The sequence below is a fragment of the Argentina silus genome (genome assembly GCF_951799395.1).
Source record: "Argentina silus genome assembly, chromosome: 5".
Taxonomy (NCBI): Eukaryota; Metazoa; Chordata; class Actinopteri; order Argentiniformes; family Argentinidae; genus Argentina; species Argentina silus.
In genome coordinates, this window is record NC_139659.1 from 7,851,836 (window position 1) to 7,877,770 (window position 25,935).

The 25,935-nt window shown below is 43.1% G+C and overlaps 1 protein-coding gene across 1 annotated transcript; it reads left to right on the forward strand.

The window, feature by feature from the left end:
- Positions 1-628: 628 nt before the first annotated feature.
- On the forward strand, positions 629-25,544 carry LOC310804994 (tenascin-like; the record flags this gene model as incomplete). Its single annotated transcript, XM_083670471.1, has 28 exons — positions 629-1,112; positions 1,478-2,791; positions 3,239-3,502; positions 3,728-3,843; positions 4,556-4,709; positions 5,724-5,993; positions 6,175-6,360; positions 6,500-6,589; positions 6,917-7,180; positions 7,688-8,083; positions 9,443-9,898; positions 10,503-10,778; positions 12,823-13,095; positions 13,269-13,541; positions 13,732-14,004; positions 14,695-14,994; positions 16,265-16,537; positions 20,466-20,588; positions 21,075-21,218; positions 21,711-21,830; positions 21,974-22,117; positions 22,317-22,447; positions 22,650-22,782; positions 23,102-23,253; positions 23,482-23,578; positions 23,688-23,849; positions 24,028-24,191; positions 24,378-25,544. 28 exons carry the CDS (start codon positions 629-631, stop codon positions 24,486-24,488), a joined length of 7,143 nt encoding a protein of 2,380 aa, XP_083526597.1. The 3' UTR covers positions 24,489-25,544.
- Between the last annotated feature and the right edge of the window lie 391 nt (positions 25,545-25,935).

Genomic DNA, 25,935 nt, shown 5'->3' on the forward strand with positions numbered 1-25,935 from the left:
ATCAAGCCTACCACCATGGTGTCGTCTGTGAACTTGATGGTGTTAGAGCCATGCACAGGCACGCAGTCGTGGGTGAAGAGGGAGTAGAGGAGAGGGCTCTCGTTTTACCTGAGGCCTCTGCTGTCCTGTCCGCCCTGAAGACGTTGCGCCCTGAAGACACCTTGAATACTTTTACTCCTCCCTCCTTCTGGAATGTCTTGGTCTTTAGTGTCTGCATGTTGAACTGTCAGCTTTATGGGTGCTCAAGTTACATAGGCTATAACAGAAATAATGGAGCTGGACTGTTTGCAGGTGTTCACGTCTAACTATATTCATTAGGGTAGACACTTGTAATAAAGGTCTGTTGACTTTTTTTGTTTGCTGCCCTCTTTGTTCACCTACTTTAGATTCAAGGGTGCAATACATGTCTATTTTTTGTCTGGAGAAAAAACATATAAATAAACATTAAGTTTTAACATATACAGATTTAATACAGTTGATATATCTCCCTCTTTACATTATCATATTTGTCTTTGACTTGATGTATTTTTGTTTACCTTCCAGGACACTCCCACCATTATCAGGATTGGCCTGAACTCAAAGATTTAGTCTGATATTCACATACTTTGTCCAAGAGACAGTGCCAATAATGGGTACCAAAAGCTTTCTAGTGTGCCTCCTCTTGACTGCTCTTCTTAGCCTAACCCATGCTGGACTGGTGAAGAAAATGCTTCGGCATCGGCGAGAGACTCTGACACCCCCTGGGGGAGACAACATCACCCTCCCCAGTGCCGACCAGCCAGTAGTTTTCAACCACGTATATAACATCAACGTTCCCGCCGGCTCCTTGTGCTCTGTAGACCTGGATTCCCCAGGTGGGACAGAGCTTGAGGCCCAGGATGCAGCTCCGTCTTCAGGCTTTCGCACCACTGAGCACACCCTGGACGGGGAGAACCAGATCGTCTTCACCCACCGCATCAACATCCCCAGGCAGGCTTGCTCCTGTACTGATGGGCTCCCAGACCTGAAGGATCTTCTGAGCAGGCTGGAGATGCTGGAAGGAGAGGTGTCAACGCTGAGGGATCAGTGTGCTACTGGAGACGCTGGCTGCTGCAGTGCTCATCAGGTCACAGGTATTGTACCCATTAGTTAAGCCACTGGAGCAAGCCAGGAGAAAAACATGTTTTATTTTTTCCATATATAGTATAGTGTCACAACCATCTACATACACTATTATATCTATATGTATCATGATAGTGGCCTGTGCACAAGATGATTACGGGGGTCAAAAGATATTTTGGTCTGGTAGGGAACATTAGGGATTCTGTATCACCCCATTAACTCTCTTTCCATGAAATGCACATTTGTTTTGTAAAAGTGGGGTGGATTTATTTAGAAGTAGGCACTACACTGATAGAGGCTTTGTATACAGGAAGCAATGCTGATTCCACAACACATTCCAAAATGTGCTGACCTCAAACTCTTACATTCTCAAAAGGTGAGGTGGGGACCAAGCCTTACTGCAACGGTCATGGTAACTACAGCGCTGATGTCTGTGGCTGTTTATGCGAGCCTGGCTGGAAGGGACCCAACTGCACCGAGTCTGAATGCCCTAATGACTGTCAGGATCAAGGCCGCTGTGTGGATGGCAAATGTGTCTGCTTCGAGGGCTTCTCTGGGGAAGACTGTTCTCTCTATGTCTGCCCTGTGGACTGTGGTGAGAACGGGCAATGCCTCAACGGCATCTGTGTCTGTGCTGAAGGTTTCACCGGTGAGGACTGCTCTCAGACAAACTGCCTGAATAACTGCCTGGGCCGTGGGAAGTGTGTGGATGAAGAGTGTAGGTGTGACGAGCCTTGGACTGGCTTCGACTGCTCTGAGCTCATCTGCCCTAATGATTGCTACGACCGCGGCCGCTGCATCAATGGTACCTGCTACTGTGACGAGGGGTTCACCGGGGAGGACTGTGGGGAACAGACCTGTCCCAATGACTGCCTGGGTAATGGTTTCTGTGTGGACGGCCAGTGTGTCTGCAGTGCAGGCTACACTGGAGAAGACTGCTCCAAGCTCACCTGCCCCAATGACTGCAATGACAGAGGCACATGCTTCAATGGCATGTGTATCTGTGACACTGGCTACCAAGGAGAGGACTGCAGTCAGCTGGCTTGCCCCAACAACTGCCATAACAGAGGACAATGCGTCAATGGACAGTGCGTCTGTGACGTAGGCTTCCAGGGAGAGGACTGCTCTGAGCTCTCCTGCCCCAACAATTGTCTGAACCGGGGCCAGTGTGTCAATGGGCAATGTGTGTGTGAGGAAGGGTTCGCAGGTGAGGACTGCAGCATCAAGACCTGCCCCTCTGACTGCTATGGCCGTGGAGACTGTGTGAATGGCCAGTGTGTGTGCTACGCTGGTTTCACCGGTGAGGACTGCAGTGTGCTGAGTTGTCCTAACAACTGCTTGAACCGCGGCCAGTGTGTCGATGGCCTGTGTGTCTGTGACGAAGGCTTCACAGAGGAAGACTGCAGTCAAAAAGCCTGTCCCAATGACTGTCTGGGCAGAGGATACTGCGTGGATGGCAAATGTGTCTGCCAGGAGGGCTACTCAGGTGAGGACTGCTCTGAGCTCACCTGCCCTGATAACTGCAACAACAGAGGCCTTTGTGTCAACGGGAAGTGCATGTGCGAGGAAGCCTATGTGGGAGACAACTGCGGAGAGCTGGGCTGCCTAAACAACTGCCAGGACAGTGGCCGCTGTGTGAATGGACAGTGTGTCTGTGATGAGGGATACATCGGACAGGACTGCTCAGAAGGTAAGCCATAAACGTCATAAACCAACTGTTTGAAAAGCATTTGACAAGCATTTGACAAGCATTTTTTGTCAAATGCTTGATATTTCCATGTGTTTGCTTGCTAGAGCAAATCCAATTACACATTTTCCACATGCTGTTTCTTTCCTTATACTCAAACCATAATCAAATCCCCAAATAATAGACGCTGTTTAAATTAATTTGAAAGGGATTTTGTGAAACGGATTAAAATGTCAATCTACTGTAACTTTCACTTAAACGGCAAGCGTTGTGCATTTAAGTTGTCTGTACTTTAGTCTCAAAGTTTTTTGTTGGTCCTTACCCACTGCCAGATGTGGGTCTGTAGAAAGCATTAGCTTTGTATTGAAGATTGTTAGTGTGCTGAGGGCATGAGAAACCGTCTGAGTCAGCCAATAAAAAGGTCAGACAAACTGTTTTTCTCGTCTCTAGTCTCTCCTCCAAAGGACCTGACTGTAACAGAGGTCACCACCGAGACAGTGGACCTGACCTGGAACAATGAGATGTTGGTGACAGAGTATCTGGTCACCTACTCCCCCACCTCCCCTGGAGGCCTGCTTGTGGAGTTCACAGTGCCCGGAGACAAGACTGCTGCCACAGTCAAGGAGCTGGAGCCAGGCATCGAGTACCAGATCAACGTTTATGCCATCCTAAGCAACAAGAAGAGCATCCCTGTCAGTGCCAGAGTGGCCACATGTAAGGCTCTCCATACTTATCTGAACCTGTATCAACCTGAGAACCTGTTCTTACATAATGATTTTGTAATTAAGTAACAGTTTTTATTCCAATTGTGTAAAAAACTAATTCATATGCAGTTACAAAGCAATTGCTAAAGAATGTTTAGAAAGGTTGAATTCACACAATGTCTTGATGCAACATTTAGAGCAGGCACTGAGTATCCCTTTGTCTCTGTTCTGCCAGATCTCCCACAGCCAGAGGGCTTAAAGTTCAAAACCGTGAGGGAGACCTCAGTGGAGGTACAGTGGGACCAGCTGGACATTTCCTTTGATGGCTGGGAGCTGTACTTCCGCAACACGGTCAGTCTAGCCATCTCTCCACAAGACACTCTGCTGAATCTTGACTAGGATTTTACAAACCAGCAAGGATTTAAGAATTCTGAAGAGCAAAGATTTTAGAATTCTGGGCAAAACAAGCTGGGTTTGAACTCGCTAAAGAGATCTTGGCATGTTTTGCTGCTGCTTATTGTCTGCAGTGAAGTCGTACTAACTACTGTAACTAACTACTAACTAAGGAATCGATTTGGTTAGAGGGAGGATTCCGAGATGCCTGAATCTGAGATGTAGTACAAAGGGGACAAATACTACACTGTACTTTAAGATGGTGTTGTAATGTGATGAGAAAAACTGCATTGTGTCAGAAGTCGGGGTGAGTGCTGGGGTGGGGGGGGGGGGGGATTATTGTCACAGGCCTCTGGCTGCCAGGACATGCTCAGCAGTGTTTATTGGTTTCACAGTCCTTTCTTCCCGTGCACTTTAGCTTTATTGCCCTCATGCATAACACTGAAGGAGCTGTTATCCATTATCAACATTTCATATTACCATGTGCTCAAGGTGCATTTTTTGCAGTATTGTTGAAGGCAGTAAAATATTATTTATGTCAGAAACCTACAATATAAAAAGGTACCCTTGCATACAGTAATTGGAACAATTCTCCTCCCCACCACCCCCTGTATAGAGTTGGTGCTGTATAGAGTTGGCTTTAAACTGTACATATTTTTTCACATATTAGAAAGAGACGAACGGAAAAATCCTGAGCACCCTTCCGTCTTCTCAGACCACCTCTGAACAGCAAGGGCTTGGTCCAGGTCAAGAATACGAGGTCTCTTTGGGCATCATCAAGAACAACACAAGAGGACCTCAGACAACTAAAACCATCATGACCAGTGAGTTTACACCACACCGCACCACATTGCACAGCACAGACAGCACAGACACAGCACAGCAGACAACACAGCACAGCACAGCACAGACACAGCACACCTCCTTTTGGCTACTCCTAGTGGTGTATCATAAGTTAAAACAGTCTTCCATTGGTTGTCTTTTTCAAATTATTGTGAAATGGGTGGAGTGAGTAAGATTTTAAAAGTATACAGTACAGTTAATCCAATATATAATACAATAAAGGAACTGTAAATGACTTCCTTGATATTGTACATGGTATTGACCATGCAGTGAAGGGGTCTGGATGAGAGGTGAACATTATTCTATAAATGTCCTCTTCCTATTGCCTACCCGCATCTCCTGGGGTGGATAAGAAACAAATCTGTACACCTCACAAATCACAAGAGCAGACAGAAAAACGTTTGTGTAGAGTCCAATTGTTCCGTCATACAGTCATACAATAACATGGAAACAATTGCTTAACCCCCATTGCCGTTTCACAGTTCAATTTAACAGTATTTTTACCAAAGGGAACAACTGTCAACCACAGCCCAGCATGCGTATATACAATAACAAATCTTAAGTTTTTCAATGAGCCCTGCAATAAGCTCTTCACTGGAGTATACCTCAGCTTTTATTACCCACCGCTCTTCCATACATTACATAGTCAAATGCTCCTCTATGTTTATAGAATAAGAATAACTTGCTAGGCTAAATAACCTCCTGCATGCATGGAAAACCCATTTAATTTACAATTCCTTGTTGATGGACTTCCATTTATGACCCCGACAGTAGGTAATGTATTTATACAGGCTGAAATGAATCACAGCTTTCAGGAATGAAGAATGATAGGAAAGATATATGATTTAAATGAACCTTTGTACTATTTCATCCATTGTGGTCCCCATAACACTAAACCTAGGAACAGCTACTCTACACTTTTTTCAATTTAAGGTCCTATAAGAACAAAAAGGACGATATACTGTAACATCATCTTCATTGTGTCTCATCTCCAGGGATTGATGGACCACGTCAAGTGGAGGTGGACGACGTGACGGACTCCTCTGCTCTGGTCACATGGTTGCAGCCAGTGGCCCAGGTGGATGGAGTGACCGTGTCCTACGGACCAAGCTCAGACTCCTCAGACAAGACCAACGTGGAAATCTCCTCCTTAGACAAACAGTACAGCATCGACGGCCTGAGCCCAGACACAGAGTACCAGATCTCCCTGGTCTCCAGAAGGGGAGACATGACTAGCATGCCAGTCTCTGAGACATTCACCACAGGTAAAAGTGGAAATGGCATGGTAGAATGGTAATAACATGATAATTACCAAATGATCCCTCCTTTAGCTCTTTGAAATTCTTTAAAACGAGCACCAAGTGCACATTAATAGTGGTCCCCTTTTAGAATATAAGCTTGCTAATGCAGAGTCCTTGTCATACTTCCCATCTTGCATTGTCCCAGACCTAGATGCCCCCAGGGATCTGCAGATCCTGACCCAGACAGTAGACGGTTTCACCCTGGAGTGGAGGAACAGTAAAGCAGATGTTGACAGTTACCGGATCAAGTACAGCCCCATATCCGGGGGTTCCCATGGCGAGGAGCTGTTTCCCTGCAGGTCAGGAGCTACCACCCAGGCCACCATCACTGGTGAGGACAACAGAAGAGCACATCCTAACTGGATAAACTGGATGGGCACAATTGGTGTTTTCATGTAATTGATAAATGTCAGGAAACAGTTGAATTGAAAATGTGCAGGTTAAATTCCTTCTGATCTTCTGTATTGTAGGACTGAAGCCGGGCACAGAATATGGGATTGGAGTGACCGCCGTGAAGAGCGAGAGAGAGAGCTTGCCCGCCACTACAAATGCAGCGACTGGTGAGAGCCACTGTTCAACAGCTGTCCAAATATCCATCCATCAAACCCAAACACAAATACATACATGTCATTGACCATCTGTAGCTGTTAATACATCTTCCAACACAACACAATTTCAGGCAACAGAATGAGGTAAATGAGCTCACATGATTTACGAGGTGTCTAGAATATGCCTAGAAGTGAATTGGGAATTGAAACCCTGAAAGGACAGACCTCACAACCAGAAAATAAAAACCACACCACTTAACATTGAAGCAAATATCATAGTTAAATCACCCGAGGTGTGATAATCTGATTATCACTGATTGAAAACTATACCCGCCACAGACCTCGATGCACCCAAGGATCTGGAAGTGAGTGAATCCACAGAGACCAGCATGACCCTGGTGTGGAGAAGACCCCGGGCCAAAATCACCATCTACAGGCTTGTGTTCATCTCCAGAGACGGTAGAAGGGAGGAGGTGGAGGTACCTGCAACAGCTACTACTTACATCCTTCCTAACCTGATCCCTGGCATGCTGTACACGATCACTCTGACCGCAGAGAGAGGACAGAAGAAGAGTGCACCTACTACCCTGTCTGCATCCACAGGTGAGTGTTCAACAGCAGGAACAAGGTCTTCACAACTGACACAGATGTCTTACTCTGATCTGTGTGGTTGATCCTATTGGAAAAACGTTCTGCTGCACTTAATATGTTAGTATTTTATATAAACTCAGATTTGGTTTCAAGCTTGGTTAAAATAATAGCTTCTGATGAGAATGATTGCACCATTTTACTGATCTTATTGCTCATCAATTATTTGAAGTGTACTGTATTTCATAGGAAGAGAGAGAAAAACATGAAGGAAGACATCTGCTCCATTGGCTTGGGTGCAGCTTTCCCAAACCAAATATATTTCATAGGACATGTTGTTGGAAGTGAAGTCATTTCCTCCAATATATTTCAATAGAGGAATCTGGAATTACCCAGGCCAGGATTCCAGTAGTTGGATAGTTTACTGCTGAGCGGAAGATTTGATCAGTAACAGTGCCATAACATGCACACACAATCTCTGTCTCCCCTATTTTGATTTGTGCCTTTGTGTTTTTCTTGTAGCGTCTTTCACGTTTTATTTAGCTGACTCGGTCCCTGAGCTTACGACTCCCACAGGCTCGGAGGACAATATCATTAGCTTTGTGTCTTTAGATGCCTCTGATTTCCAGTTCTCTGGGATGGGGCCTGAGGATGAGCTGCGAGCCTTGACTGTCTCAGGCATTACGTCTGATGGATTTCACCTCTTGTGGGAACCAAAGGCAAATGTTGTCTATGATAGTTATACTGTAGAATGTAGAGACACTCTGGGATTATGGGATATAAAAGAGGTCCATCTCCATGGAGATGCCACAAGTTCTATAATCCGAGGCCTGAAAGCATCTACAAAATATCAAATAGCGCTTTACGGAGTAACCAATAGCCAAAGATCCTCGCCGCTTGAAGCAGTTGCAGTTACAGGTATATGCTTTTCTTTTGGGCTGCATGCCTACCAAAAACAGCCTCTACTGTTGTTGAAAGATCTCTCTTTTTAGGCCTACTTGGATAAACATTCTGTAATTTCACAATTGAAAAAAAATATGTTTAGGCTCAAAACTTAGCATGACTGCTATTATGATGATCAATATCTTGATATCTGCAGAAGAGCAATGAGCATGGCATGACAACCATGTCGATTACTGTAAGACAATCGACAACTCCATCTTCACAGAATGGCCATTTGGCTTCATCCCATCCAGGCACTTTTTGCATGCTTAGGAAGCCGGCCCTGTAATATAGCGAGTGTTGCTCTCAAAATACAAGGAGGAGTCCATGTCTTTGTAGCAACGGAAATTTAGATAAAAGACATGACTAAATCAGCGAAGTGTCAATGTTGTTTTATAGGACATAGTTATTGACAATGTACTATGCTATGGTACCTATGTGTTGATGAAAAAATGCTTTTGTAGAGCTCATGTTATCTGTGAAGTTAGTGCCTTAAAGCTGGAGAGATAAAGCAGTATGCCTCTTCCTCAGAATTGGCACTTCTAATTGGGCACAATGTCTCCAATGTGAGACATAATAACATTCAGCAACGGAAATGAGAGTATCTGCTACACCGATTTCCTCCTTCATTTGAGCTTTTAAAAGCAACAATTTGCTCGCTGCAGATCTGTGCAAAAAATCCATCCAATTCACTCATTGCCTGCGATCCCATTCATTGCATCTTTGTTCTCAGAAGTGAATACATATCAACGTCAGAGTCGTCTACGCATCTTGAAATTATAGAACTGTACCTAAGCTCTCCAAAAGAACCAAGGGGTGTTTGACCAGGTTCTCAAGAGAATGTTGGCAGTGCATGGCTTTTTCATCCGTTTGAAGTGTACTTTGTACTTCCACTCAGGTGGACTACTCAGAACCTTCAAAAATTAATGGTACTCATTCAGGTGCCATTAATACATCAGCTGCTCAGCGTAAATGTACAGTGTGTCTCCAATGCATGTACAGTGTGTCACCTGCTGTATTGTCCTTGATAACCAGGGACAATAAATAGCGCCTTGAGAGATGATGGTGACAAAGGAAAAACACACAATAACACACCTTAAATCCTCAATGGGTAGAAGTCAGAAAATGATGATGAACATGATACCATTTGTTACTATTATCTATAATCATGTTTATGTGTACATTTGTTCCATCTGTTGCTTCACCAGTAATTTATTTTTTTATAATTTTATACAAATCTTCTCCCCGCAGGTTAAACATATCTCTTTTGTTTCTATTTTGCACCTCAGAGGTAACAATCACACATTTAATCCTTTTGAATGTACTTTCATTTAGCACCCAAGTCTACCTCTCCTGACGTAATTGCTCTGAGTGTCAAAAATACTCCAACGTCACAGTCAGCTCTCGCGACAGCAGCTGTTCATCCAACAGTCGTTCCACTCATCCCTCTAAACACAGAGGGGCCTTCATCCTTCTCTCCCACGGGGGTTCTGGCCTCTGGGGCCGAACCAGAGGGCTCCAGCCTGGATTTACAGAGGGACCTCAGTGTTACGGATGTGACCTCTACTAGCGTGAAGCTAGCCTGGTCAGCACCTGAGGAGGCCTTTGATAGCTTTTTGGTGGAGCTGAATGCTCTGTCAGGGATGGCACAAGCTCATGTGACCGCAGTGCCAGGAAGTGCCAGGAAGGCCCAAATAGCAGGCTTGTCCCCTGGGATACGTTATGAGGTGTCTTTGTATGGGATGGTGGAGAGGGAACAGTCTCTACCTCTCCGTGCTTTTGTCAATACAGGTATATGGAGCAGACCTTATCATAGCCATCCATAGCCATCAGTCATCTCTGTCTCCATCCTTTGTCCATGTTCACCGGTTTCACCTATTCCATTTTTCCATTTGTAATTATATTCCCATATCCCATTAATGGATGAACATAGGAATAGAGTTTCTCATAAAAGACAATTCCATACTACCCTGCTGCAACGTCAGCCAAATTAGTCACAGTTCTAAAGCTCAATGCAAAATATCAAATTACCAACTCTGTGAAGGATGAGGGAAAAAAAATTATTAATCGTAGAGCCGCAAATATATATGTCTGTCCCTTCACACAGAAAATACTATTCCTCATGTCATCCTCATTCATTTCATACTTCTTCCGATTCATCCATGTGTTTTCATCTGTTCTGTGTCTTGATGACCAACTGAGAATAATGTGTCTCAGAAACACACCACAGTATAATCTTGGAAAGCATTGTGCATACAGTAGGTAGCTGATGTGAAACATGATTATATTGTGAGGTATAGCTTACTACGTTATGTGAAATATCAATATACAAAACTTTTTTATTTTCACATGTACAGTATCTTATCGACTCCACTTTAATCTGTTTGTCTGCCAGAGGAGCTGAGGCCTCAGGTGGTGAACCTCACAGTCTCTGACATAACATGGGACAGCTTCAATGTGTCCTGGAGCACGGAGAACGGAGACTTTGAGAGCTTTGTCATTGAGGTGACAAACCTAGAGGGCGGTCTGGAGAGCCAAAACCTCACGCTGTCTGGGGATGCCCTGAGTCTGGGCATCTCTGGGCTGAGTGACAACAGCACCTACATGATTGCTCTGTACGGGGTGCACCAGGGCTCCTTCCAGGAGCCTGTGTATACCGAAGCCAGCACAGGTACCTGCCAATGGCTGTGTTCAAGGGTTCTGTCCCCATCTTATATTCTTCTTGCTTCTTCCTATTTCCCTGTGTGACTATTGACCAGGTTTCTTTCTATTCCAGTTGGGATCTACGTATGTCGAACCTCACACACGCACATGCATCTGTTACTCCTAACACACTCCACAGACACAACTACTAGCACCTCTGCCTTCGAGCATCTACACTACACTACACCACTCAAACATTCACACTGCACGGGCAAGCAAGAATAATGACATAACCCTATTAGCCTTTGATCAAGAAACAGCAATGTAATGTTCCATTATAACAAAACATGCCATTTATCATTCTCACCCTCCAGCCACTGTGTCAGTCTTGCCGAGAAATGGCAGGGTGCTGGGTCTCCTCTGCCCATGCCCCTTTATTGAAACAAGCAGCCTGCCTGCCAGTGACCAACCTCATCTTGTTCCGCTCGCTCCTCCCATTTCATACCATTACCCAAGTGCATGACGCCCCTTCCCAACATTACCTGCATCGTGGTGAGTTTTGATGTGATGTGCTGCAATGACTGCAAAAGAAAACCAACCCCCTCCAAACCCACAATATACAGTGTGTCAATTCATCCTCATCCCCCCCCCCCCCCCCCATCTCACAGACTGAGTCATTGATTAACTAATAGTGCTTGTTGACAGTCATGCTTGAACTAAGTGATCACAGAACGCCTGAGTGATATTTGAGGTCTGACAGTTTGAGCACGAGAGAGACAGTATACAAAATGACAGTATACAGGCGATGATCAGTCTGAATGTTTGTCTGTTTATGATAACTCCTCTTTTAATAGAATGGGGGTAAATCCCTATTTCTATTGGAATATCCAGGTTGTAGAAAATTCCATGATAACCTGTAGTCTACATGTTCTAATATCCAAATATTCCAATCATATACAGTACGATTCCACAAGTTATTAGTGTCTAAAATGTTTTGTCCACCTGGTATTCCAACTACAGTGTAACCGAATGCCCCCCTTTCATCATACTCTATGCATCTATGCATGATCATGAATGTAGCCACAGCATGATTGCCAAATAACATTCCTCTCCCCTTGTTATCAACCTTTAATTGCAATAGATTTAGTCCAAAGGCATGCATGTCTTGTCTTCTAACATCATCAGTCATCCATGTTGTTAACATGGTAAGTGCCAGGCTCTCTTGTATGGGCTTGGCAGTGTGCTACAGTACGTCACTAATACCTCCTCCAGTAGTAGGAGTGCTCACACTAAAGTCAACTACAGTATATACTTGTTTCATCAAGGATACTTGTCAGTCCTCCGATGCAGCCTACTGTCATGAGGCTCTTTCCTCTCTCTATCACTGTCTGGCACTTTAGCTCACTGTCTGTCACGTTCCCTATTTGTGTTTATGTCAATGTCTTTCAGTCTTTTGTCTGTGCACTGAATCCAAGGTATATTCTTTTTGACCAGCTGCATACTTATAAAAAAAACACATGACGCCGGTTTATTGTTGCCTTTTGATGTTTCCATCTAAGGCCAAAATTGGAATACTTTATATATTATATTGAATCACAAGATCTAGATCAAAATAGACCATAATAAATCACTTTCATGCCTCATAGTATATTAAAACTATGTACATATGTGGTATTTTCCACATTATGATTAGTTCCTAACTTCCTATTGTATTAGTTACAGTGAAACACATTTCTCTTTTACTCTTGACTAAACATCCAACACTTCACTGTTGTATTGTCTGTATGAAAATGTGCACGTCATTCATTTTTCAATTAAGTGCTATCAAAGACTATCCAGAATGGCAAGTGGGAGGTGAGTGCCATGTAAAATTGCACTTACTGTTCTCATATATTACAAATCAATAAGGCAATTATGATCCATTATCACCACCTTTGAAATAAGTATTTGGTAGATAAATTAGAATATTTTAGAGCAAAATATACTGTATATACTTGAATACAATTCATTTTAGGCATATGTGTTGCACACTTTAGCTTAAGTGAAAATCCAATAACTGTTTCTTCCTTTAGTGAGCGAGCCAGTGGTTGGCAATCTGTATGTGTCTAACTTAACGTCAGAGAGCTTCTCAATCTCCTGGAATGGCACTGAGGGAGACTTTGATGCTTACATCCTGGAGATTATTGATTCTGATTGGCAGAGGGAGCCAGAGGAATATAACATATCCCACAATGCAATGTCTCATGACATTGCAGGGCTACGGCCCAGCACTGACTATATAGCCTACCTCTATGGGATTGTCAAAGGATCACGAACACATGCTGTCAGTACTGTTGCGTCAACAGGTATTTTATTCTTACATTTAATAAAATACCTGTTAATTATCTTCCTCCCTATTTCAATAATTGTTGGTTTATTTTTATGACATAACATTTGCACACTAGATAACATCATTATATGAGGATAATAAGAATGAAGTACCTCAAAAAATGAACGCTGACTTTTCTCTCCCCTGTAGCTGCAGAGCCTGACCTGTCCAGGCTAGTTGTTTCTAACATTACCTCAGACAGATTCTCACTGTCTTGGAGGACAGGAGAGAAGGCTTTTGATAATTTTGTAGTAGAAGTCAGAGAGTCTGCTATGCCCTCGCACGCAATGGGGCGCACTCTGTCTGGAGGGGCGCGCTCCACAGTTATGGCCGGGCTCAAAGGGAGCACAAGCTACAACATCAAACTGTACACCAGCTCCGGTGGACAAAATACACCGCCCCTATTCGCTGTAGCCACCACAGGTATTGCATTGCATGCATTTCTTTAGATTTAATTATTTTTCGTTTAAATCAAAGCTAGGTGGCCAAAATGGCTTAATGTGTAACATTACCCAAATCCAAATGTTCTGTGACTCATAGTTCCTAATGAGCAATCGAAGCTCTGAAAGCCCTTACATCCCCTAATTGAAAATCAATATTCTCTTTTGTGCAGAGGCTGTCCCACAATTAGGCCCTATAGCTGTGTCTGACATAAGACAAGATAACTTCACCCTGTCCTGGAGCACATCGGCAGGCCACTTTGATGGCTTTGTCATACGGGTCACTGACTCTGAACAGCTGTTTGATACACTGGAGTTCAGGCCATCTGGCGAAGTATCTAACATTACTGTCCCTGGCCTGGCAGATGCCACTGCCTATGCCATTGAACTGTACGGTATTTCTCATGGGCGCCGCACTCCCTCCCTCTTAGCCCATACTGTCACAGGTACTATGTAATTTACTCTTTAAACTGTAATTTAATCTTAAACTCTTATCACAGCTCTGAAATGACTGATTATATCCAAATAATTGTGCATGAAGCATGATTCTCTACTTGGTTAGGTATTGTTTAGAATGAAAAAATGACAAATTAGTCTTAGAATGGCCTGACTTTGTTGAGATGTTTGGGAACAAGCTTACATGTCCTTGCACAGATTGAGATAATTTGGCTTTTTCTTAATTTTGACTCCAAGATCTTGCAGGTTTTGATACAAGTGTGCATTTCAAAAGATGTATCTCCTCTTATGGACATAATGGACAAGGATTGGTTGAACTACTAGTTTATACTTCGGCTTGTACAGTATCTGCATGTAATTCCAGTATCTGCATGTAAGTCCAGTATCTGCATGTAATTCCAGGAGATGGAGACCCATACTTTATGATTATAAATGTGTCACTTGAAGTTGATCTATGCATGTGCATGCCAAGAGTTTTTTCATTTGACTGAGGTAGGCATCACAGGTCAAGCTACAGTATATTAAAATAGAGAAAAAGTTTAATTAACTGCACAGAAATTTTGCAATCATTGCACACATCAATCACCATATGTATTCTCACTACAACTTATCCCTTCCTCCCTCACCTAATCCCCCTCCCTTTATGAAAAAAACAAACATAAACCGACCATTCCTTCCAGCTCCACTGCCCAGAGTGGAAAAATTGACAATTTTGGACATAACCCCGTATGGCTTCCGTGTGTCCTGGGAGGTGCATCAGCAGCAGGAAGGGGCTCCCCCTGGTGGTGGTTTCAGCCATTTTCAGATAGTGGTGTCAGATTCAGGCTGGCTGCTGGAGCCCCAGGAGTTCTCTGTCCCTGGCAACCAGAGCCACCTGGACATCTGGGGCCTGATCACTGGCATAGGCTATGAGGTCAGGCTGACCGGGGTGTCCAGGTCTGGGCTGCACTCTCGGTCGCTGACCACAGTGGCTGTGACAGGTACCACCCACACTGCACAATGAGGGCTGAATCCTAACTTAGACAAGATGTGGGTGCAGAGAAATCTGCATATTAGCGGTTAGGATTCGGCCCTGTGCCAAGAGGCCTCTCTATCACAGCAAGGGTCGGTCAGAATCTCTTATGTATAGGTCCATAGGTGTTATGATGCTGGGTGACATTTTGGCAATATTTAATGTTATTTGCCTTCACCTTTCACAAGAACTGCCATTGTAGCTGAAAACAAGTTGTCTATTGATCTCAAACCTAATCATAAAAAAAAGAAGAAATATTGATACCCATACTTTGATGGGGAAGCCTCTACACAACCCAACTACCTCCTACAACATTGCTTTTTTCCAGAACAATCTGTTTACACTTCATCTCTTCTTCCTCCTGTTTTCAAACTTCCAGATCTTGCCTGTGTTCTCAGTATGCATCTTAGTTACAGCGAAGAAGTGTGTGGTGCTCGGCTGTTTCCTCTATCTCCTAAATATGAGCAAGCACATGTCTGTTTGTGTTCATATTTTAAGCTGTGTTTTCCCTCAGATTTCTCATTATAACACTGCAAAAGGATGCGTTTCTCAGTGGACCCTTATCACTGTCACTCCATTGTCACCACTAAATGTTGGTCTGGGTGATAAAAGCCATATCTAAGTTTCTCCAATCATTTATTAATTAACATAACCAGTCTGTGTTTGTTTTCAGTTGAAAACTACAGAGGATGGTTACGGGCCAATGAATACAGTTAATTAATCAACTTTGCAAATGTTAGCATAAGCTGGAAAACACAGATGAATCAATATGGCATTTTGAGCATGGAATGTCAGTTGATTCAACCTCTCATCTAATTTGTTTCTTGATCTTTGAATGCACTGAATGCACCAAGGCTGGCCTTGAGGATGCATGGAGGATCTGGTTTAACCAGATTGTCTGCCAAAAACCCTTGCAAAAGAGGGTGTATGGATGTCAACTTTATAAACTGACTTCAATAAATGTATCTACAACAATCAATGTGTCTATTCCTCAATACACTCACAAAGTCGTATAATGCATTGTGCCCTTTTATAACTTCGTGCAGTGTTTTGAACTAATGGTGTGATAGCATGGCATATTGGCGGTGGCAAAGAAGGCCTAACCTCATATACTCGGTAACTCACCTTTCCCGCCTGATTGTCGACCGTCTCCGACCCCGCCGTTCGCCTTCTCTACTTTGAATGGTGCTCGCAAAACGAAGAAAATAGTTGCGTTATTATATTTCCTTTCCAACCAGAGGCTGAGCCAGAAGTGGAGCACATGTTCATCTCGGACATCACGCCTGAAAGTTTCCGTCTGTCATGGACAGCAGATGAGGACATGTTTGATAGATTTGTTATCAAAATTAGGGACTCCAAGAAGGTAGCTCATCCGCAAGAATTCAACGTCCTCGGTGACGAGCGAACCAAGGTCTTAACTGGGCTAACTGGCGGTACCGAATACGAAATCGAGCTGTATGGTGTCACGTTGGAACGGCGCTCCCAATCAATTACTGGTGTTGCCAGAACAGGTATTTTCAGAAAAATCAAGAAAGCACAATTTTGGCTGCATCTCATACAACTCTAAACTCTGTTTTTGGTCTGGTGAATGTTTAGACATTTCGTTTTGAATGGGTTGTCTTTCTTCTCAGTGGTGGTTGTACTGATGAGGTTCAACATCATTTAACTCTGGGTATTGCATGCTTTCTATGTTTGATTCCTGGGGCTAATACAGGTCAGATTCAGTGAGGTTTTATGCATCTCTCATTATCTTAATTTACTGTAGTTGCTTCAAAACCACACAACTGAATGAAGGACTTGATCATTTGGCCTTAGCATGTTTGACAAAAGTGTCATGTGTTGCTGTTCATTTCTATGTGTTCATGGGGGTAAAAAAAAAAAAAAAACGAATGTGTTCTACCGATGTCTTTAGTTATTGGTTATGGGACATCTTATTAAGTCTTCCAAGCAATCTATTTCTATGATTTTCGCCTTGGTGACAGTCTTTTCTCAGCAACTCTGTTTTCTCAGCTGGTTATCCTTTATGTTGTTGGCACCAAATTGACCAACACGATTTCTCAGAAGTATTGATTCCCAATCAAATGTCAAATTAGCTAGTACAGATGGACCTAATCTATATTCTGTGTTGTGCTTGTCCTTTTTGCCCTCACCCCATCATACTGTGCCAGGCTTGGGCTCTCCAAAGGGCATTCACTTCTCAGATGTGACTGACACCTCAGCCATTCTTCACTGGACCTTGCCTCGTGGCCAAGTGGACAGCTACCGCATCATCTATTCGGCCCACCAGGGAGGTGAGTTCTCAGGCTCTTTCAGTGGTCAGACACAACAGTACCCTTCTACCCAGGCAAATAAGTAGAGATTCACGTCCTTCATATTTGCTCATGCACATAAAGCCTTTCTCCATGATAACTTTCCTTAGTTCAAACTGTGTACACCAGCACTTCATGGCTTACATCAAAGTATCCCTGCAACAATGTTTAACATTTTAAGAGGAATTCTGTCTCCTCAATTGACATACACACTGTAATATACCGGGTCTCCTCACACATTGAGGAGTGCGCCCTCTGGTGGAGTGTAGCATAGAAACTGTTTTTCATACATTAGTTTTAAGAATGTTTCAAGTTGCTACTTAGTTAGAGAAAAGAAACTAGCTCATGGAAATGAACTGTTACGGCATTTATTAATCTTTCACAGCATTTGCTTTTATAGATCTCCAAAAATTGTATCACAATTCGGTTTGATATAATGTTAATGTAACCTGTTTTCCCCATCCATAGGTAGTCCCATGACAGTGACAGTGGATGGGACTGAGTCCCAGGCTTTGCTGCCCAACATGGTTCCAGGGTTGACATACCAGGCGACTGTCATAGCTGTGAAAGGCCTGGAAGAAAGTGACCCAGGGACAGCCACTGTTACCACAGGTCTGTTACGACATATAGTTCAGATTTGCATTACATAACATGACCCAACATGCATTAACAATACATGTATGTTACATTATATCAAACTGTGTTATGGGACATCTTATTAAGTCTTCCAAGCAATCTATTTCTATGAATTTCGCCTTGATGACAGTCTTTTCTCAGCAATTGTGTTTTCTCAGCTGGTTATCTTTTATGTTGTTGGCACCAAATTGACCAACACGATGTCTCAGAAGTATTGATTCCCAATCAAATGTCAAATTAGCTAGTACAGATGGACCTAATCTATGTTCTGTGTTGTGCTTGTCCTTTTTGCCCTCACCCCATCATACTGTGCCAGACTTGGGCTCTCCAAAGGACATTCACTTCTCAGATGTGACTGACACCTCAGCCATTCTTCACTGGACCTTGCCTCGTGGCCAAGTGGACAGCTACCGCATCATCTATTCGGCCCACCAGGGAGGTGAGTTCTCAGGCTCTTTCAGTGGTCAGACACAACAGTACCCTTCCACCCAGGCAAATAAGTGGAGATTCACTTCATATTTGCTCATGCACATAAAGCCTTTCTCCATGATAACTTCCCTTAGTTCAAACTGTGTACACCAGCACTTCATGGCTTACATCAAAATATCCCTGCAACAATGTTTAACATTTTAAGAGGAATTCTGTCTCCTCAATTGACATACACACTGTAATATACCGGGTCTCCTCACACATTGAGGAGTGCGCCCTCTGGTGGAGTGTAGCATAGAAACTGTTTTTCATACATTTGTTTTAAGAACGTTTCAAGTTGCTACTTAGTTAGAGAAAAGAAACTAGCTCATGGAAATGAACTGTTACGGCATTTATTAATCTTTCACAGCATTTGCTTTTATAGATCTCCAAAAATTGTATCACAATTCGGTTTGATATAATGTTAATGTAACCTGTTTTCCCCATCCATAGGTAGTCCCATGACAGTGACAGTGGATGGGACTGAGTCCCAGGCTTTGCTGCCCAACATGGTTCCAGGGTTGACATACCAGGCGACTGTCATAGCTGTGAAAGGCCTGGAAGAAAGTGACCCAGGGACAGCCACTGTTACCACAGGTCTGTTACGACATATAGTTCAGATTTGCATTACATAACATGACCCAACATGCATTAACAATACATGTATGTTACATTATATCAAACTGTGTTATGGGACATCTTATTAAGTCTTCCAAGCAATCTATTTCTATGATTTTCGCCTTGATGACAGTCTTTTCTCAGCAATTGTGTTTTCTCAGCTGGTTATCTTTTATGTTGTTGGCACCAAATTGACCAACACGATGTCTCAGAAGTATTGATTCCCAATCAAATGTCAAATTAGCTAGTACAGATGGACCTAATCTATGTTCTGTGTTGTGCTTGTCCTTTTTGCCCTCACCCCATCATACTGTGCCAGACTTGGGCTCTCCAAAGGACATTCACTTCTCAGATGTGACTGACACCTCAGCCATTCTTCACTGGACCTTGCCTCGTGGCCAAGTGGACAGCTACCGCATCATCTATTCGGCCCACCAGGGAGGTGAGTTCTCAGGCTCTTTCAGTGGTCAGACACAACAGTACCCTTCCACCCAGGCAAATAAGTGGAGATTCACTTCATATTTGCTCATGCACATAAAGCCTTTCTCCATGATAACTTCCCTTAGTTCAAACTGTGTACACCAGCACTTCATGGCTTACATCAAAATATCCCTACAACAATGTTTAACATTTTAAGAGGAATTCTGTCTCCTCAATTGACATACACACTGTAATATACCGGGTCTCCTCACACATTGAGGAGTGCGCCCTCTGGTGGAGTGTAGCATAGAAAATGTTTTTCATACATTTGTTTTAAGAACGTTTCAAGTTGCTACTTAGTTAGAGAAAAGAAACTAGCTCATGGAAATGAACTGTTACGGCATTTATTAATCTTTCACAGCATTTGCTTTTATAGATCTCCAAAAATTGTATCACAATTCGGTTTGATATAATGTTAATGTAACCTGTTTTCCCCATCCATAGGTAGTCCCATGACAGTGACAGTGGATGGGACTGAGTCCCAGGCTTTGCTGCCCAACATGGTTCCAGGGTTGACATACCAGGCGACTGTCATAGCTGTGAAAGGCCTGGAAGAAAGTGACCCAGGGACAGCCACTGTTACCACAGGTCTGTTACGACATATAGTTCAGATTTGCATTACATAACATGACCCAACATGCATTAACAATACATGTATGTTACATTATATCAAACTGTGTTATGGGACATCTTATTAAGTCTTCCAAGCAATCTATTTCTATGATTTTCGCCTTGGTGACAGTCTTTTCTCAGCAACTCTGTTTTCTCAGCTGGTTATCCTTTATGTTGTTGGCACCAAATTGGCCAACGCGATTTCTCAGAAGTATTGATTCCCAATCAAATGTCAAATTAGCTAGTACAGATGGACCTAATCTATGTTCTGTGTTGTGCTTGTCCTTTTTGCCCTCACCCCATCATACTGTGCCAGACTTGGGCTCTCCAAAGGGCATTCACTTCTCAGATGTGACTGACACCTCAGCCATTCTTCACTGGACCTTGCCTCGTGGCCAAGTGGACAGCTACCGCATCATCTATTCGGCCCACCAGGGAGGTGAGTTCTCAGGCTCTTTCAGTGGTCAGACACAACAGTACCCTTCTACCCAGGCAAATAAGTGGAGATTCACGTCCTTCATATTTGCTCATGCACATAAAGCCTTTCTCCATGATAACTTTCCTTAGTTCAAACTGTGTACACCAGCACTTCATGGCTTACATCAAAGTATCCCTGCAACAATGTTTAACATTTTAAGAGGAATTCTGTCTCCTCAATTGACATACACACTGTAATATACCGGGTCTCCTCACACATTGAGGAGTGCGCCCTCTGGTGGAGTGTAGCATAGAAACTGTTTTTCATACATTAGTTTTAAGAATGTTTCAAGTTGCTACTTAGTTAGAGAAAAGAAACTAGCTCATGGAAATGAACTGTTACGGCATTTATTAATCTTTCACAGTATTTGCTTTTATAGATCTCCAAAAATTTTATCACAATTCGGTTTGATATAATGTTAATGTAACCTGTTTTCCCCATCCATAGGTAGTCCCATGACAGTGACAGTGGATGGGACTGAGTCCCAGGCTTTGCTGCCCAACATGGTTCCAGGGTTGACATACCAGGCGACTGTCATAGCTGTGAAAGGCCTGGAAGAAAGTGACCCAGGGACAGCCACTGTTACCACAGGTCTGTTACGACATATAGTTCAGATTTGCATTACATAACATTACTAACCCTAACCCTAACCCAACATGCATTAACAATACATGTATGTTACATTATATCAAACTGTGTTATGAAGAGACTTTATTGTGCAACTATCCATGTCATTTCTATCCATTATTTACAGATACAGTATTATGAGCATTTCCGTAATCAATAGCATACATTTCCAGTCAATACAGTCTTCATGCTAAATTACTCTTCTCTCTCTGCACTCAATCACCCCTGTCAGTTATTCTTGGAAAACATGTGCAGATGTCATCTACAGGTCACTATCCTCCACACATTCATTCTTGATTGACCTGTTATGGCTGCTGTAAACCTGTATCTCACATTAGCATTTTATGATATATAATCTATCTAATCAATTTTGTGTGCTCCAAGGCTATGTACTCAGAATTGATCAGACTGTGGTTGTGTATCATGGATAACAGTGTCTGCCTGTGTTGTCCTCAGCTCTGGACAAGCCTCAGGGTCTGACTGCAGTCAACATCACGGACACAACAGCCCTGCTGCTATGGCAACCCGCTAGGGCCACGGTCGATGGCTACGTCATCACCTACAGTGCAGATTCAGGTGTGTGCATGTGTGTGTCGCTCTTTCTTTCTCTTTTTTATTTGTCAATGTTAAATTTGATCACTTGTCATCAAACAATACAATACACAGTGTATTTGCCTTGTTGGTGGTTTAACATGGCTTCTGCCCTCTGTTCCCTACAGTGTCCCCAGTAGTAGAGCATGTGTCTGGGAACACAGTGGAGATGGAGATGGGCTCCCTGGTTCCTGCCACCCACTACACAGTCGGGGTGTACGCCATGAGGGAGGACCAGAAGAGTGCCTCTGCCACCACTGAATTCACCACCGGTGGGTCTCTAGTGAGATAATACTAGCATATCATCTGGTCTACAAACAATCAAGCACATATTGTTTCGTATAATGCTTTTCGCACAAATCAAAACTTGAGATTTGCATCCAACACAAAAAGGTTTGTGTAATTCTTCTCTATGTGTCTATGAGGTAGCACAAATTCCTCATGCAGTCTAATTCCTTGCTGTATTTTCAGATGTGGATGCCCCTCGTGACCTGGCAGCCATTAACGTTCAGACTGACAGTGCCACCCTCACCTGGACGCCCCCGCGTGCCGTTATCACCGGCTACGTCCTGACTTTCTCATCACCCGATGGCACAATCAGGGTGTGTGGGTCTCTACAGCAATCTGTACAATGTGTGTGTGTGTGTGTGTGTGTGTGTGTGTGTTTGTGTGTGTGTGTGTGTGTGTGTGTGTGTGTGTGTGTTTCTATATTAATGTGTGTGTTGGGTGGTGGGGTGTGTGTGTGTGCGTGTGCGTTCGCGAGTATGTTTCTATAGTAATGTGTGTTTGTGTTTCTTAACACAGGAAGTGGTGTTGAGTCCCACTGCCACCTCGTACAGCATGAGCCAGCTGAGTGGGTCCACAGAGTACAGCGTCAGGCTGCAGGCCATGGCTGGCGCCCAGAGGAGCCATCGTGTCACCACCGTCTTCACCACCAGTAACCACTTCCTCTCACTGCTCACACTAGTTTCCTCTGTCACTGCTTCTTTTTCTTCTTTTTCTTGCTCTTCTTTTCATTTCACAGAGTAGGCGATCTTGTCTAGTTTGTCATCTCCTGCCAGTGTAAAAGGAACATTTACATTATGCTGATTGTTTCCTTTATGTTTCTTACATTACACAACTTGACTGATTTGAATTAATTCCATGGAAATGTGTCATATGATATAGAAATGTGATTAGCCATCATCCATCCTTACGTATGTTTGTGTGTGTGTGTGTGTGTGTGTGTGTGTGTGTGTGTGTGTGTGTGTGTGTAGTCGGTGTGTTGTACAGACACGCCAAGGACTGCGCCCAGGCCTTCTTGAATGGGGAGACCACCTCTGGGCTGTACACCATTTACCTGGGTGGAGATGCCAACCAGCCCATACAGGTGTACTGTGACATGACCACCGATGGTGGAGGATGGACGGTGAGGAACACTCTGGCCTTTTTGCAGTCACACACACCTCACAGTATGATCATGGATGGCATACAATGCTTTTCACTGGGCCTCAAACACCTTATCCACTATCAATATGGATCACCCACATGGATGTTTATACTGTTTTCTACTGTGTGTTTGACTGACCTGTTGTACATGCCCTATTATATGTGTTGATGATACTCAGCTGAACCCCACTCTGTCCACTCCCACCAGGTATTCCTTCGACGCCAGAGTGGAAAGCTTGAGTTCTTCAGGAACTGGAAGAACTACACTGGTGGCTTCGGTGACATGAATGATGAGTTCTGGTGGGGTAAGTCCTTTCAGCTTTAATCATCTCTCTCTCTCTCTCTCTCTCTCTCTCTCTCTCTCTCTCTCTCTCTCTAGTCAAACGTTTCCCTCATCCTTTCTTTGTGTTGCAGGTCTTTCTAACCTTCACAAGATCACGGCTGCTGGCGAGTATGAGCTGCGTGTGGATCTGAGGGACAACGGGGAAGAGGCTTTCGCTCAGTATGACAAGTTCAGTATCGCAGAGCCACGCACCCGCTACAAGATCTACATAGGAGCTTACAGTGGCACAGCAGGTAGGTCTCACTCTCCTTGTAAATGACTGGAGGTGTAGAGAAACTGAAAGCGTGAAACTTATTTTGAACTTGGTGTATACACTGTATAGTATATTAATTATTGCAGATCAATCTTTGAATTTTCAAATCTTTACTAAACCCATCTATGTTTCTTGTTTTTCTCTCCCCACTCACACAGGTGACTCCATGACCTATCACCAGGGCCGGCCCTTCTCCACATACGACAATGACAACGACATCGCCGTCACCAACTGTGCCTTGTCCTATAATGGTGCCTTCTGGTACAAGAACTGTCATCGTGTCAACCTCATGGGGAGATATGGAGATATTAGTCACAGCAAGGTACGGATGTGTGACCTACAAAGTCAGGCGCTCACAATCAGCCACAACAGTCCTAACAAGATTATCAAAGGCTGAGCTCTAGCTGTAATCTTGCAATTCTACCCAGTTATTGGGTTATATTGATTTAACAGCTATACTAGTGTGTCAGACAATGTAACAAAGGTTTCTGTCTTCTCTCTCTCATAGGGCATCAACTGGTTCCATTGGAAGGGGCATGAGTATTCAATCCAGTTTGCAGAGATGAAGTTTAGGCCTATCAACTTCAGAAATTTTGAAAGCAGGCGGAAAAGATCATAGATCTGTCTAACCCCTTACCCAACTCTCTCCAGACCCCCGCCCCTCCCCCTTACTTTTCTAGCCATTATGAACAATACATCCAGATGCATCTCCTATTTGCCCCCTCCCCCCATCCAGTCCCTCTTTGACTCTCAATCCCCAGTTCATAAATTAACACAACACAACAAGCCCAAGCCAGCAGGACAATCATTTGTTTGAATCTAACTGACTGTGAATAATGTGATGGATACATTATTATACCAAAGATAGCACAGACTGATTGATGGAAAAGGTCAAGGTATTCTTTTCTATGAACATAGAGGATTTTTATTGTGCAGATGTTTGGTGGAGGGTTTCACATAGTCTGAATTGGCACTTTTCTATATTGTATTCCATTTTCCTTTTTTGCATCTGGAGTTCCCTGGAAAGTTATCGATTCAAAATTGGGCCCCAATATTTATCTCTTTACTTAAGTCAGTCCAAAGATATGAGGATATGCAATGTTGACATTGCTTACTAAATGTGAAAGAATGGAGAGACTTCACTGTAGTTTTATTATACTTTCTCTCTCTGTTTCATTCCATTCCTTCATATTCTCTCCCTGACAGTTGAAACAAATCATTGAAAAGGTGAGGTGGAGAGATGATTCAAGACAACCGCCACTGTCTGAACATTTAGACTCCATTGTGCATTACTGTAGTGTATTCCATTAAACAGCAACATGTCAAAGGCACATGGTAACGTGGCTTGATGCCATTTGCATCCCTTTCAGTCTCTGCACAGACATTAAGGGACAAGGGAGAAGTCAAACTATAGGGTTATTTCTCAGTTCCTCTATCTTCAACAGTCTAGGGCAGGATTAACCTGTGTACATATAATTTGTTTGATTCTGGATGATAGATATACAGAATGAACATTTTCTATTATTTCCAACCCATTGAGATGTTCTCATACTGTATGCTTACTGTACAACAAAGAGGGAGAACTGTCGCTGTCTCAAGCTACTAATGTGATTGAATACCTGTTTAAATTATGCTTTACATATTTTTAAAATAATGAAAAACAGATGTTTCTTTGTAACCCTCAATACATTAAAATATACTTTGTTTACGGTAAGTGTCAGCACATTGTTTACCATTTGCATCAAAAGTACAAGTCCCTCTCCAGCAACAGCAGATGGCAGTATGTTCATGCTTTCTTCATTATTTATTTTTTTACAGTAATTGAAAGCCCACCATGCAATGTCAGACATGGAATTGATTTCAAATAAAATATTAGAACATAGTAACAGATAAAAATGAATAGCATTTCATACAGTCACAAACTAACCTACTTCTGACAAAGCGCTCCCATTGCATTCAACTGTTTTTAGATTAGATTTACTGAGGTAATTCTCCTCTATCTGAGTAGAAAACATTCTTAATTAATCAACAAGACCAATCAAAGAATCATAGAATATATCTATGTT